The sequence below is a fragment of the Sapajus apella genome, unplaced genomic scaffold (assembly GCF_009761245.1).
Source record: "Sapajus apella isolate SASKATOON/1434 unplaced genomic scaffold, GSC_monkey_1.0 scaffold26, whole genome shotgun sequence".
In the NCBI taxonomy this organism is placed as follows: domain Eukaryota; kingdom Metazoa; phylum Chordata; class Mammalia; order Primates; family Cebidae; genus Sapajus; species Sapajus apella.
This window is the reverse complement of record NW_022436966.1, coordinates 19,229,370-19,241,590: the sequence shown is the minus strand read 5'-3', so window position 1 is coordinate 19,241,590 and position 12,221 is coordinate 19,229,370. Positions and strand designations below refer to the sequence as shown.

Genomic DNA, 12,221 nt, shown 5'->3' with positions numbered 1-12,221 from the left:
CTTCAAATTAAAGTAGTCCAAATTAACTATGTCATCTGCTCTACACACATACACACACACACTCCCTCTCTGATGTGCCCAATGACTAACTGTACGATCCAAAAGCTTCGTCATTTTAACATTTCCTTTTTTTTCAGTTCCCTCATTTTCAATCACCAAGTCCTATCTGTTCCCACTCCTAAATCACTCTCAATCTATTTCTTTCTACCTGACAGTATAAGCAATCATTATCTATTACCTATACTCTATTACATCCCCATAGGATGTAGTATTTGCCTTATCTTGTATCATTTCCTTTCTTCTCTACTCCAGTTACATAAGCTTCCATACCATTGCTCAAACTTACCATATTTCTTCCTTCCTGTCTTAAACCCTTCCTGCATGCTGGTCATGCTTCCCTAAACTTTTTGGTCCTTCATCCCCCTCTCCAACAGGCCAGCCAGGCTACTTGGCACTAGCACTCAAGATAAATAATTCTTTTCCTCAGGGAAGTCTGCTTCTTATATTTTCTTCATCATAATACTGATCACAGAGGTAAATAAGTAAATAATGAGTCTCCTCATATTGGTATAAAAAAAGTTGATTATATAAAAAAATAAAATGGATGAACAGATGCGATAAAGCAAATATAGGAAAATCTTAAATACAGAATCTCAACGGTGAAGATATGGATGTTTACTATAGAAGTGTTTCAACTTTTCAGTATGTTTGAAAATTTTTACAGTAAAACAGAAAAAAATCCCTATACCTTGAATTGCTGCTGTGTGACATCTTGTCTATCGGGCCGTAAGAACTCCAAAACCAAGGGAATTATATCTCTGCAACAGAAGTTGTACGCTCCCAAGGCAGCAAAAAATGTTTGCTGAGCCTTATTTCTCACCTGGAGGAAGTATTATTAACAAAGGACTTTTATTAAATAGTAAAGTACAAAGCACTATAAATTATCAAAAACAGTGATAATTTAAATGTTTTTCTAATTAACAAAAAAAATTTCAAAGCACATACCCTAAAAAACAAGTAAATGATTATATTTATCTACATATCAAAAGAGGAGCACATTACTACCAACCAAATCCATGATTTAGGTTATACTCATTGAAATGTGTTTGATAAAGGGAAGACTGAATAGAAGCAATGTGCATTTGCTCAGTAACATAGCTACAAGTCATCAGCATACAACTACACCTTTTATTCTGAATTACTGTTGATATCAATAGCAGATTTTCACTTCTGTACACACAAAGAATATTAAAGAATTTTCAGGAACTTAAATAAACCAAAACAAACACATAACAACTCAACCTTTTAAGGCAAACCTTAAGTATAGTCTCACATATTTTTGACACAAACAAAACATTCAGTATAAATTTAGAACTTATGAACTAGTTAAATAGTAACGGAAAATAAATGGTTATAGTAAAAGCAACACATTGTACATATTTCAAACTTTTTTTTTTTTTTTTTTTTTGAGATGGAATCTCACTCTGTCACCCAGTCTGGAGTGCAGTGACACGATCTTGGCTCACTGCAATTTCTGCCTCCCAGGTTCAAGTGATTCTCCTGCCTCAGCCTCCCATGTAGCTGGGGCTAAGGTGGATGCCACCCCCCCCGGCTAAGTTTCGTATATTTAGTAGGGACAGGGTTTCACCATGTTGCCGGGTTGGTCTTGAACTCCTGATCTCAAGTGATCCACCATGCCCGGCCTCAAACTCATTTTAAACATTACATTAGAGAGAGTCTCTGAGTTAGAGGCTAGGTACAGGTTGAGTATCCTTTATCTAAAATGCTCAGGTGGCCAGGCATGGGGGTTCACACCTGTAATTCCAACACTGTGGGAGTACCAGGCGGGCAGATCGCTTGAGGCCAGGAGTTCGAGGCCAGCCTGGGCAACAGAGTGAGACTTTGTTCTCTACTAAAATTGAAAATAACTAGTCTGGCATTGTGGTACACACCTGCAATCCCAGCTATTCCAGAGGTTGGGGTAAGGTGATCGCTTGAGCTAAAGCTCAAAGCTTGAGTTCAAGCCTACAGTGAGCTGTGATCACACCACTGCACCTCATTCTGAGTAACAGAGACAGACCTTGTCTCAAAAAATAAAAATAAAGTAAAATAAATGCTCAGGACCAAAAATGTTTTGGATTTGAAGTTTCTTCACATTTTGAAATATGTGGATTATAAGCTTAGTGGGTGAACATCCCAAATCCAAAAATCTGAAATCGGAAATGCTCCAATAAACAAGAAGTTTTGGATACTGGAGCATTTTGGGTTTCCAATGCTCAACCTGTAGCTAATTTACATTATTTTACAAAGATAGAATAATTGGTTGCACATAAATCTCTTTTTCCAGTTCTCTGGGCTTGGAGATAATCTCTTGTTCCTACACTATCGTAAAGGATGGACCTCACAATTCACGTGGTAGCAGCTTCCTAAAACCCAAGCATAATACCTAGAAGGAACTATGTGGCCTTCAGAGTCTGGACTTCAAAATCTGATTGAAGTGCCAACAATATCACACTAGCACTATCTTTCAAATTAAAAAAAAAAATGAGAAGCAATTATAAACAGAAACATTAAGCATTACAAAAAAATGACTAGCAAACTTAGCTTGAATATATTTGCAATTTGAAAGCTGTTTTTTATGCTAATATGAATTAAGAGAGCCCAGCTTTTGGTTCTGGTTTTCTTACTTTCTGGATGTGTGACCTATGGGAGAAATTATTTAAACTCTCTTGTTAAAAACGGGACAGTGAGAATGCATGTAATCAAATAGGAGGGAAGGAGAGTGCAGTGTTTGCATAAGCCTTACCTGACTGTATGAACTTGTAGATAAGCGAAGAAGATCTCTGATCATATCTTGATGTATCTTTTTATATTCACAACCCTCAACAGTTAGCGTCCGTAGCTAAGAAAACAAGTGCAAAGTATTTACTAGAATTTAATTATGACAACACAACTAAATACTCATCTGGAAAACTGGCATTTTAAAAAGTCATCATGACTGAAAAAAATATTTACCTCATGCTGTAACATTACTCTATCAATCAACAGTGCTCTGATATGTTGTTTTTTCCCATGGAGCTGGAAAACAAAGTACCAAGAAACACTTCAACATTTTCCCTAAATGACTTCAACAATGAATGCCTCTAAATACCCTAATAAGGACCAAAAAGGCCCATGGTAGGCTGGTGAGTGGTGGTGGTTGTTTCCTTTATCCTAAAGACATCAGGCTTATATAAAAATAAGCTATCTTAATTAATTTTATGGCTAATAGTAGAAATATCCCCCTTTTAAATAGCCCATCCAACACCCTGTTTTTCTCTAATAGTTTACCATTAGACCCAACGCAGGGGAGAGCAAAAGAGTTGTGTTCTTATTCAGTAAAATATTAAGAGTACAAAAACAGCCTACTAAGAAATGTTCAACTCTGTTAAATATATAAATGGCCACAGCCTTTCAGGGACAAAATACAGTATCTTTCAGATTTCTAAAAGGTATCATTTAAGCTTTTGCCACATAATCTTCCACCCAGTCACCAAAAGCAGACAGTTGAGGCTCAAAGACTGTTCCTCTTTCACACTATAGCTTATTGATCATCAAACCTCCCAATTCTACCTTTCCTTTCCTTTCCTTTTTTTTTTTTTTTTTGAGACAGGGTTTCATTTTTGCTACCCAGGCTGGAGTACAATGGCACAATCTTGGCTCACCGCAACCTCTGCCTCCCAGGTTGAACTGATTCTCCTGCCTCAGCCTCCTAAGCAGCTGGGATTTTACAGGCATGAGCCATCACTCCCAGCTAATTTTGTATTTTTAATAGAGACGGGGTTTTTCCATGTTGGTCAGGCTGGTCTTGAACGTCTGACCTCAGGTGATCTGCCTGCCCTGGCCTCCCAAAGTGCTGGGATTACAGGCATGAGCCACCATACCCAGTAAATTCTACCATTTTCAAAACATGTGATCTCCAATTCAACACCAGTGACTTTACTCAGGCTGTGGTTTTCACATGGACTGTAATAACTTAACTTCCCTTCTTACTTACAGTATCAGTTTCTTTGTAATTATTGATCACAGTGGTGGCAGAGCTTTTTAACATTTAGTGGGTTGAATGTTGATGTTTCCAATATTCAAATCAGATCTACTTAAGAACTGTTAATGTAACTCCCACTGATGAATATAAAACTAAAACATTTTCACATAAGAAAGTATAAACAATCTAGTTTACCCCCTACAGCCACTGGTCCCTAAAGCATGCCATGTTTTCATATCTCCTTGCCCTTTTTACATGCCATTCTTCTAAAGTATCTAGCAACTGTTGTCTAAAGAATGAACTCACACAACCTTTTTAGACTCAATTTCAGTAAAAGTTTCTAGTATAAGAAAACTGCCATAAATATCTCCTGGCTTATGATGATACTGTTTCTTCCATGGTCCCAAAGCAGCTTACACTGTCTTCTATGCAGCATAAATACAATACATCTTTTTCACAGATTTACATAAAATAAAATGCTTTAAATTCATGCCTGTAGATAATTCCTCCCTATTTTTAAATTCCTTCAAGTTCTTACAAGGTAGCCTCAATGGTATTGTCCAAATTCTCACTGAAAGTTTAGAGACTATCATAGAAACGGAGTGAAGATTCTGTATTTTAAAAAATACGTATTTTTTCTTGGCTCACTGTAATCTCTGCCTCCCGGATTAAAGTGATTTTCCTGCCTCAGCCTCCCAAGTAGCTGAGATGACAGGCACCCACCACCACGCCTGGCTAATTTTTGTATTTTTAGTAGAGTTGGGATTTCATCATGTTGGCCAGGATGGTCTCAATCTTCTGACCTTGTGATCTGCCTGCCTTGGCCTCTCACAAAAGTGCTGAGATTACAGGCATGAGCCACTGCGCCCAGCCACGTTTTACATATTTTAAATCTACTGTTTTTCCTTTTAGGGAAATTTCCTCTATATGCTGAATAATACCCAAATTAGGAGGTTTTATTATATATACCTTTAAAAAAAATTAGTGCAGACTTTTAGGTGAAAATACTGACCCGATTTTCCATTGATTTCTTTACTAAGTTGAAGCTTTTCCATCGGGAGTCAAATTCATGCTTGTGAGATCCTTGGAATTGCAAAAGGTCTCCAATAATCTGTGTCAAAGAGTTTCAAATTGTATTTGCAAGTCATCAATCCAAGCCTGATCATATTAATAATTATGCAACTGTTAAATGACAACTGTACCTTTATAATAAGAAACAATGACTTGGTATCATCTTCTGAATTATCAAGCATGTGGTCTATAATGGGAGAAGGAAAAGGATTTTGTTTAAAATATTTTGAACTACCATAAGAATCTTGAGGCATTAGTCAAGAATCCATTAGTTAAGGGAAAAAAAAAATCACTGCCAATATTCTCACCATTTGGAATAAAAAACATAAATATGTGCATGCTATAGATTAAAATTCCAAAATACTTAAGAACAAAAAAGTTAAATGTACAGATATACTTACTAAGAAGTTTCCTTATAACTCTAGCAATTGCTTCTCGATGGTTCTCTCGAGACAGATCTATTTTGGGAAAAATAAAAGAAGGTATTTTAGACACTGAATGCTCCTCACACTATTAAAGTTTATATCAACAGGTTAGCTCAAGAAGGGATAAAGTATTGGAGAAAAAAACAAATGTGTCTGCCTTTACATAGTTGGATTAGTGGCTAAGCATGTTACAGAAACCCCTAAAACCTCTACATTTAGATTACCTGCTTACGAGCTGTCTGTCATGCTTCAAGAAAAATAATAATAATAAATAAAATGACCTGCTTATAAAACTTCAAGGGGCAAGACGGTGGAAGGGGCAAGGGGAATAAAAACCATCTTATCTTTGCCAATATTTCAAAGGCTCTAGTCACTAATTAGAGATAAAAATCCATAGAATTGTCTTCTTTTTTTTTTTTTTTGGTCAGGTGGTGTGCATCTGTGGGCTGGTCTGATGACCTCAGGTAGGTAGGTAGATCTCTTCATGGAGAAAACACAAGAACAGGGACGGGGGTTTGGTGTCCTGTAGGAGTTCCCCCATCCCAGGTTTCCGGCACCAAATGTTAAAAATTGAGCTTTGAATGAAGAGACCCCCCAAACAGGCTTTGTGTAAGCAACACGGCTGTTTATTCACCTGGATGCAGGTGGGCTAAGGCCGAAAAGGGCGTTAGCCAATCCATGGAATTTTCTGATTAGTTGTGGGTGACCTAAATCAAGCAATTACACCTTAGCAATTAATGTATGTAACTAACTTTAGTGTTAATCCAGCAATAAGAAAGGGTGCTAATTTCTATTTAATGTTAGACTCAGATCAATTACAATAAAATGCTTTACGTAAATGTTATTATAAAACTTAATTTACTAGGAAATTACAAAGTTCATTCAAATACAGGTTACAATATTCCTATTGACAACAAGTGTGATATGTAAGTGCTAAAATAATTTTAAACATAAATTAACATTACAAGATCTAAAACCCTACCTTTGTACATAGAAAGCATTCAAATACAGATTGACCCAATTTCCTACTGACTGTTCTTTATATAATACTTTTCCAGTTTCTCCAAAACAGGCAAAAACGACTGCTGTGTAATTAATATTTTTTATATATCAAAAAACAGATTAGGAATATCAGAATACAAAACTACTTCATTTTAGGCTGGGCATGGTGGCTCACACTTGTACTCCTAGCACTCTGGGAGGTGGAGGTGGGTGGATCACTTGAGGTCAGGAGCTGGAGACCAGCCTGGCCACCACAGGGAAACTCTGTCTCTACTAACAATATAAAAATTAGCCAGGTTTGGTGGCGCATGCCTGCAATCCTAGCTACTTGGGAGGCTGAAGCAGGAGAATCATTTGAACCTGGGAGGCAGGGGTTGCAGTGGGCAGAGAGATCTCGTCACCACACCCCAGCCTGGGCAACAGAGTGAGACTCTGTCTCAAACAAACAAACTAAAAAACTACTTCATACTTCATCGTAGTCCTTGTGGAGTTACTACCAAAAATAGTCTACACAGATTTACTCAGATTAGTATTCACATACCATATTCAAGTCCAGTATACAACTTTGTCTCTTCCAAGGACACCATACTTGGTACTCTGTATAAAAACAAGAGTGCTTGCATTTATTAATAATACCAATATGAAGTATTAAAGGGAAAAGTTTCACTGCTGGAGTGTTTAAACCAAAACAAAGATAATGTCCTTTCCCACCTTCAGTGGGAAAAATTAATATACCTTTCTCAAGGTTAATGCTGTTTCAGTAAGAATCACGTTATTTATCTTAAAGAAAAAATTTAGTCACTTCAGGAGGCCTCCTAAAGGAACATAATATTGATATCCAGTATTCAAATGTAAAAGATTAAATGTGATGATTAACATTGATATAAAGGAAAGTCAGCTTAATAATGGTACAACAGTTAAAACTCACAAATTTTTATTTTTCTTTTTCTTTAAGACTAGTCAAGTGCAGAGTGAGAAGGGGGGAAAGAGTAGAACAAGGAGTTCGATCTGTAACTGACTGTGAACAATCAATTGAGATAATCCACTACCTTCAGACCAGCCAAAACTCACAAATTTTACTGAAGCATATGAATGAGACAAGCTTATTCAGATAATCATTACCTTTCCTTTTAAAATCAGTCAAATGCATTTCTCCTAAACGTGCAGTAAAAAGACACTCTTTTCAAAGAAATTCAGAGGTTAAAAATCACTGTTTCCTAATTAAAGATCTGCAATAAAGAATTATGTTGCCACAATCAGAGACTACCCTGAGCCTATAAGGGGTAGCCATGCTCTGCAAGCAGACCCAGGTAGTTAAATTCAACAAAGGGTTAAAAGTCACTTTTTACATATGCAAGAACAGATTTTACAGTCAAATGAGAATTTATATATCTGAAATCTACATTTTCTTCAGTGAAAAAATATACCTCAATTTTCAACATTTTATTTCAAAATATGAGATTCAATTCAAAGCTTTTTTTAAACAAAGAGATACATTCTAAAAGGAAAAACAGGCACAAATGAGGCAAGTATATACAGGGTTAATAAACAACAATCTTATTATTATTGCTAATCACCAATGCACGGCACAGCACTTACCATGAAGAAAACAATATTTTTAAATCAATACATCCCCAGCTATATTGTCTACCCCCAAAAAGTAGCTGAATTAAATGGGTTATCTCTACCTTAATATTTGACAGTTATGAATTCAGGTATTTAAGTAACAGGTAAAAACATATTTCTAAAATGTCAGTATGTTCCTCACCATAACCTAGTACTGAGTACAGCAACAATACCTTCTCAAGTTTCAAAACCAAGCCTACAGAGACAAAGAATGGCTTCTTTTTCACTAACTTACTTCAAAGCTCATTAATATTTTATATTAATAGCATCATCAAACGTCAGTTTGCTTTTTCAGACTTTTAAGATCAAATTCCTCTTAAGATTTGGTTTTCCTTCAACCACTGGCAAATTTGAACATTCTATATCTTTTTGCATGATCAAAAATATGTTATATATCCAAAATCTGTTAGTAAAAAATAAAATCAGATTCCTTTACATGACCTTCAAGTATTTACTGAAATTAAATTTCATCAAAAAGGCCTGTATTCAACAGTAATAAGAATAAAGCATAGGAGGGTTCCCACCCTTCCCCACCCCACCCATTGTTAAAGCAAGGGGAAGTGATTGCTATGAGCCATCCCATTAGACTATGGTCGCCTCACTGCTGCCATAAACACTTAATTTTCTGAAGTAGAAATATACAGTCTGAAGCTTACTCAGTCTGTATCTAATGCCATATAATATTAAATCAAGCAGGAATTTTAATTACTGTCACTTTAGTTATTGTTGTATTACACAAATAAGAGAAAGTATTCTTTATAGCCAATTATTCTCCACACTTTTTAGCATATCAAAAAAGCCTGTTATTTGGGAATTCGAAGCTTTTCCTCTAAGAGTCCTGACACCAAATACCTTAAAATCCATGTGACACTTTGAATTGTTTCCTTATCAGGGCATTTGAAAAATTATCACTTATACTGACTACTTTAAAAAATCCTGTGTAAGATTGTAAAGTATTATGTAATATATCTTAAATAAAAGGCTTATCTTCTTCCTGTACTTTTAAAACTTGGATTAAAATACAGATTCCATATCTCCGACATAGTTGACCCTTGAACAATGCAGGTGTGGATCTACTTACAAATAGATTTTTTTCAACTAAATGTGTTAGCAGGATAAGAAATCTACACATACGGAGGGCTGACGTTTGTGTATTTGAGTTCTTCAGGGTCTACTGTGGCACTTGAGTATGAGTGGATTTTGGTATGCCAGGGGTCCAATCTCCCAACTACACTGAGGGAAGACTATATATAGGACATATCTGGGTAGTATACATTACAGCTTTTATTTATTTTTATCCACCATAATTTGATCTCTTCCTGCCTACCACAAATTAACTGGATTAACATGTTTTACAGTAAATGTTTCTCAGCAAGTGTAGCTACTTATTTTTTTCAAGACAGAGTCTCCTTCTGCCACCCAGGCTCCAGTGCAGTGGTATGATCATGGCTCACTGCAGCCCCAACCTTCCAGGCTCAAGTGGACCCGCCCACACGTCAGGCTCTTGAGTAGCTGGTACTACAGATGCACACCATCGCACCAGCTAATTTATATATTTATTTATTTGGTTCAGACCGGGTCTCCCTGTGGTGCCCAAGCTGGTCTCAAATGCCTGGCCCCAAGTAATCCCATCTCCATCTCTCAAAGCACTGGGATTACAGGCATGAGCCTGTATCTTTAGAAGATTTTTTGCTAGAAGAAATCTCTATCCATTACCCAAGTAAAATATTATGACTGTATCTCTGTGACATTATAGCTCTAGTTGTGCCCAGGATGTAATCTCTGATATATAAAACTGTTCTGGTAATTTTTAGCTATGCACATAATCTTAAGTGAATAGGCTTTAAGGCACTGTTTTACAGATCTATATTCTGACTAAAAGCTACAGTAACAATACATGCAAGTGAAATCAAATTCCATCACCACCTCCCCCTTCCCCATGTGAAATCCATTGTACTCATTCATTGGTTCGTTTTATAAACCATAGTATCATTTAATCTAAGGAACAATACAATTCAAAAACATAATTCCAGCACCACAAATTGTAAATAACACCATCTATATAATAATAATAAAGTTAAATCTGCTTCATAGCTTCTAGATAGTACCAAGCCACCTAACTTATAATAAAATGTGTTAAAATATTTGTACCACTAAAAAAAGACCTATGAATTTACCATACTATTCATACCACTAGATGGCAACCTTCTTTAGATATGATTAGAGAAGAACTATGAAAATAATCACTGGTAGGAAAGAAGGGACGGTGAAAAAGAAATAGTAACATAAAAACAAAATATATAATACAAGTCACATATGTAAATGAAGGCTGGGTGAATTGTCTTCCAACCCCTGTAAATAATAATATAAAATACTTCCTGTGTATAAGTGAAAGAACATCCTATCTTCTCAATAACACTTCCCCTTCCAAATGAAAATAAACATCAAAGACGTAAAACCAAGCCACTAATAGATTTTTTTCTCTTCAAAGTACAACTGTTTCACAAGAGACAAGTATGCCTATTTTTGTTTTCTATTATCCAATTCAATCCTAGGTAGCAGTAACAACTATAAACACTAACAAAAAGCTGGCTCTTACGCTGCCAAGTGAACAAAGAGTTGCTAAGAGAAATCTTAAACACTGCTAGATTTTAAATTAACTCTGAAAATAAGAACTATTTTATTTCCATGTCTGACACACAAGCTTTTAAAAATAAATGAAAACAGTCAGAAGGTGAATAAGGAGAAAACAGGGTTACTCACCGTGGAGTAGTAACTGTTTCCTTTTCTGTGTGCAGCTCCCACAGCGGAGCTGGGTAGTTTCCTGGAGGTGCCAAGAGAGGTTAGCTAGCCCTGCCCCTCATTGCATAAGCAACACATCCTTTCACATATCAATGAAATGGTCTCACTATTAGACCTTAAGTATGAATTTCTTCCAGTGAAAAGTTAGTAAAAGCTGAGAGCCTAAGGATGATTCAACTAAAAATGATGCGATAAATCTATCAGAGGAAAGGGGGCACAAAGTAAAGAAATATTTTGAGATGACAAATGACTCCTCTACCTTGAGTAACCCTGTTTTTTAGATGTTAGTTCTTTGCATCCTGTGATAGCTGGTTAGACCTAAAAGATTATTTAGAAAATGGACTGCAAAAGGAAAAATTAATGACGATTTCAGGATTAAAGGCAAGTGTCCAAAATTCCTGTGACTCTGGAAAGACATAATCCAACTGCCACATCTATAAAGGTAGAACTATGAGTATAAACTATACCACAAATATTTCTCTTAAAACACTATCTAAAGGTTCCAAGAGCAAACTAGGTCCTATTTTAAGATTAATTCAGCAACCTGTGGTATCTGACAAAACTGTTAAAAACTCAAATTGTTTTCAATGGTACTAAATAAGAGAAAAATTTAACCTTAATTACCCACAATGACTTTATTACATCCATCCTTTGAAACTGTAAAGTTTACAATAAGTATAAGATATTTAATAACCCTACATTGCTAGAGGCTTAAAGGCACATGGTATCCCCAAAGTGGATATCATTAGGTAGATCATTTACTTTTATGCTTAGGACTTGACTTTTTATTTTTTGTCAGTCTCTAATATAATAACATAGCACAGAAGATAGGTTTTCCCACTTAGTAGCCATTTCCCTGAACAATGAGATTTTAAAACCATCTCACATACCCTAATAGGACTAAGTTAGATATTCTCACAGGAAAACTAAAAAGTAAAACCAAGCTTTGGCTGGGTGTGGTGGCTCATACCTGCCTGTAATCCCAGCAATTTTGGAGGTCAAAGTGGGCACATCACTTGAGGTCAGGAGTTTGGGACCAGCCTGGCCAACATGGTGAAAACCCTGCCTCTACAAAAAATACGAAAATTAGCTGGGCATGATGACGCATGCCTGCTGTCCCAGCTACTCAGGAGCTGACACGAGAGGATCATTTAAGCCCAGGAGATGGAGGGTGCAGTAAGTGAACCAAGATTGTGTCACTGCACTCCAACCTGGGTAACAGGTTGAGACCGTATCTCAAAAAAAAAAAAAAAAAAAAAAAAAAAAAAAAA

At 36.1% G+C, this 12,221-nt stretch overlaps 1 protein-coding gene across 6 annotated transcripts in view; it reads right to left on the bottom strand.

Moving 5' to 3' along the window:
• Positions 1-12,221, bottom strand: part of PSME4 (proteasome activator subunit 4) — a 110,043-nt gene that overhangs the window by 39,049 nt on the left and 58,773 nt on the right. For all 6 annotated transcript variants that reach the window (XR_004273063.1, XM_032292138.1, XM_032292140.1 and 3 more), the window contains 7 exons: positions 7,064-7,119; positions 5,497-5,553; positions 5,227-5,282; positions 5,037-5,135; positions 3,016-3,078; positions 2,807-2,902; positions 749-880 (listed from right to left, as the gene is read on the bottom strand). Coding sequence is in view for 5 of the 6 variants with exons in the window: in XM_032292138.1 (XP_032148029.1) it covers positions 749-880; positions 2,807-2,902; positions 3,016-3,078; positions 5,037-5,135; positions 5,227-5,282; positions 5,497-5,553; positions 7,064-7,119 (559 nt within the window). In the remaining variant the exon portion in view is untranslated. The remainder of the gene's footprint in view (positions 1-748; positions 881-2,806; positions 2,903-3,015; positions 3,079-5,036; positions 5,136-5,226; positions 5,283-5,496; positions 5,554-7,063; positions 7,120-12,221) is intronic.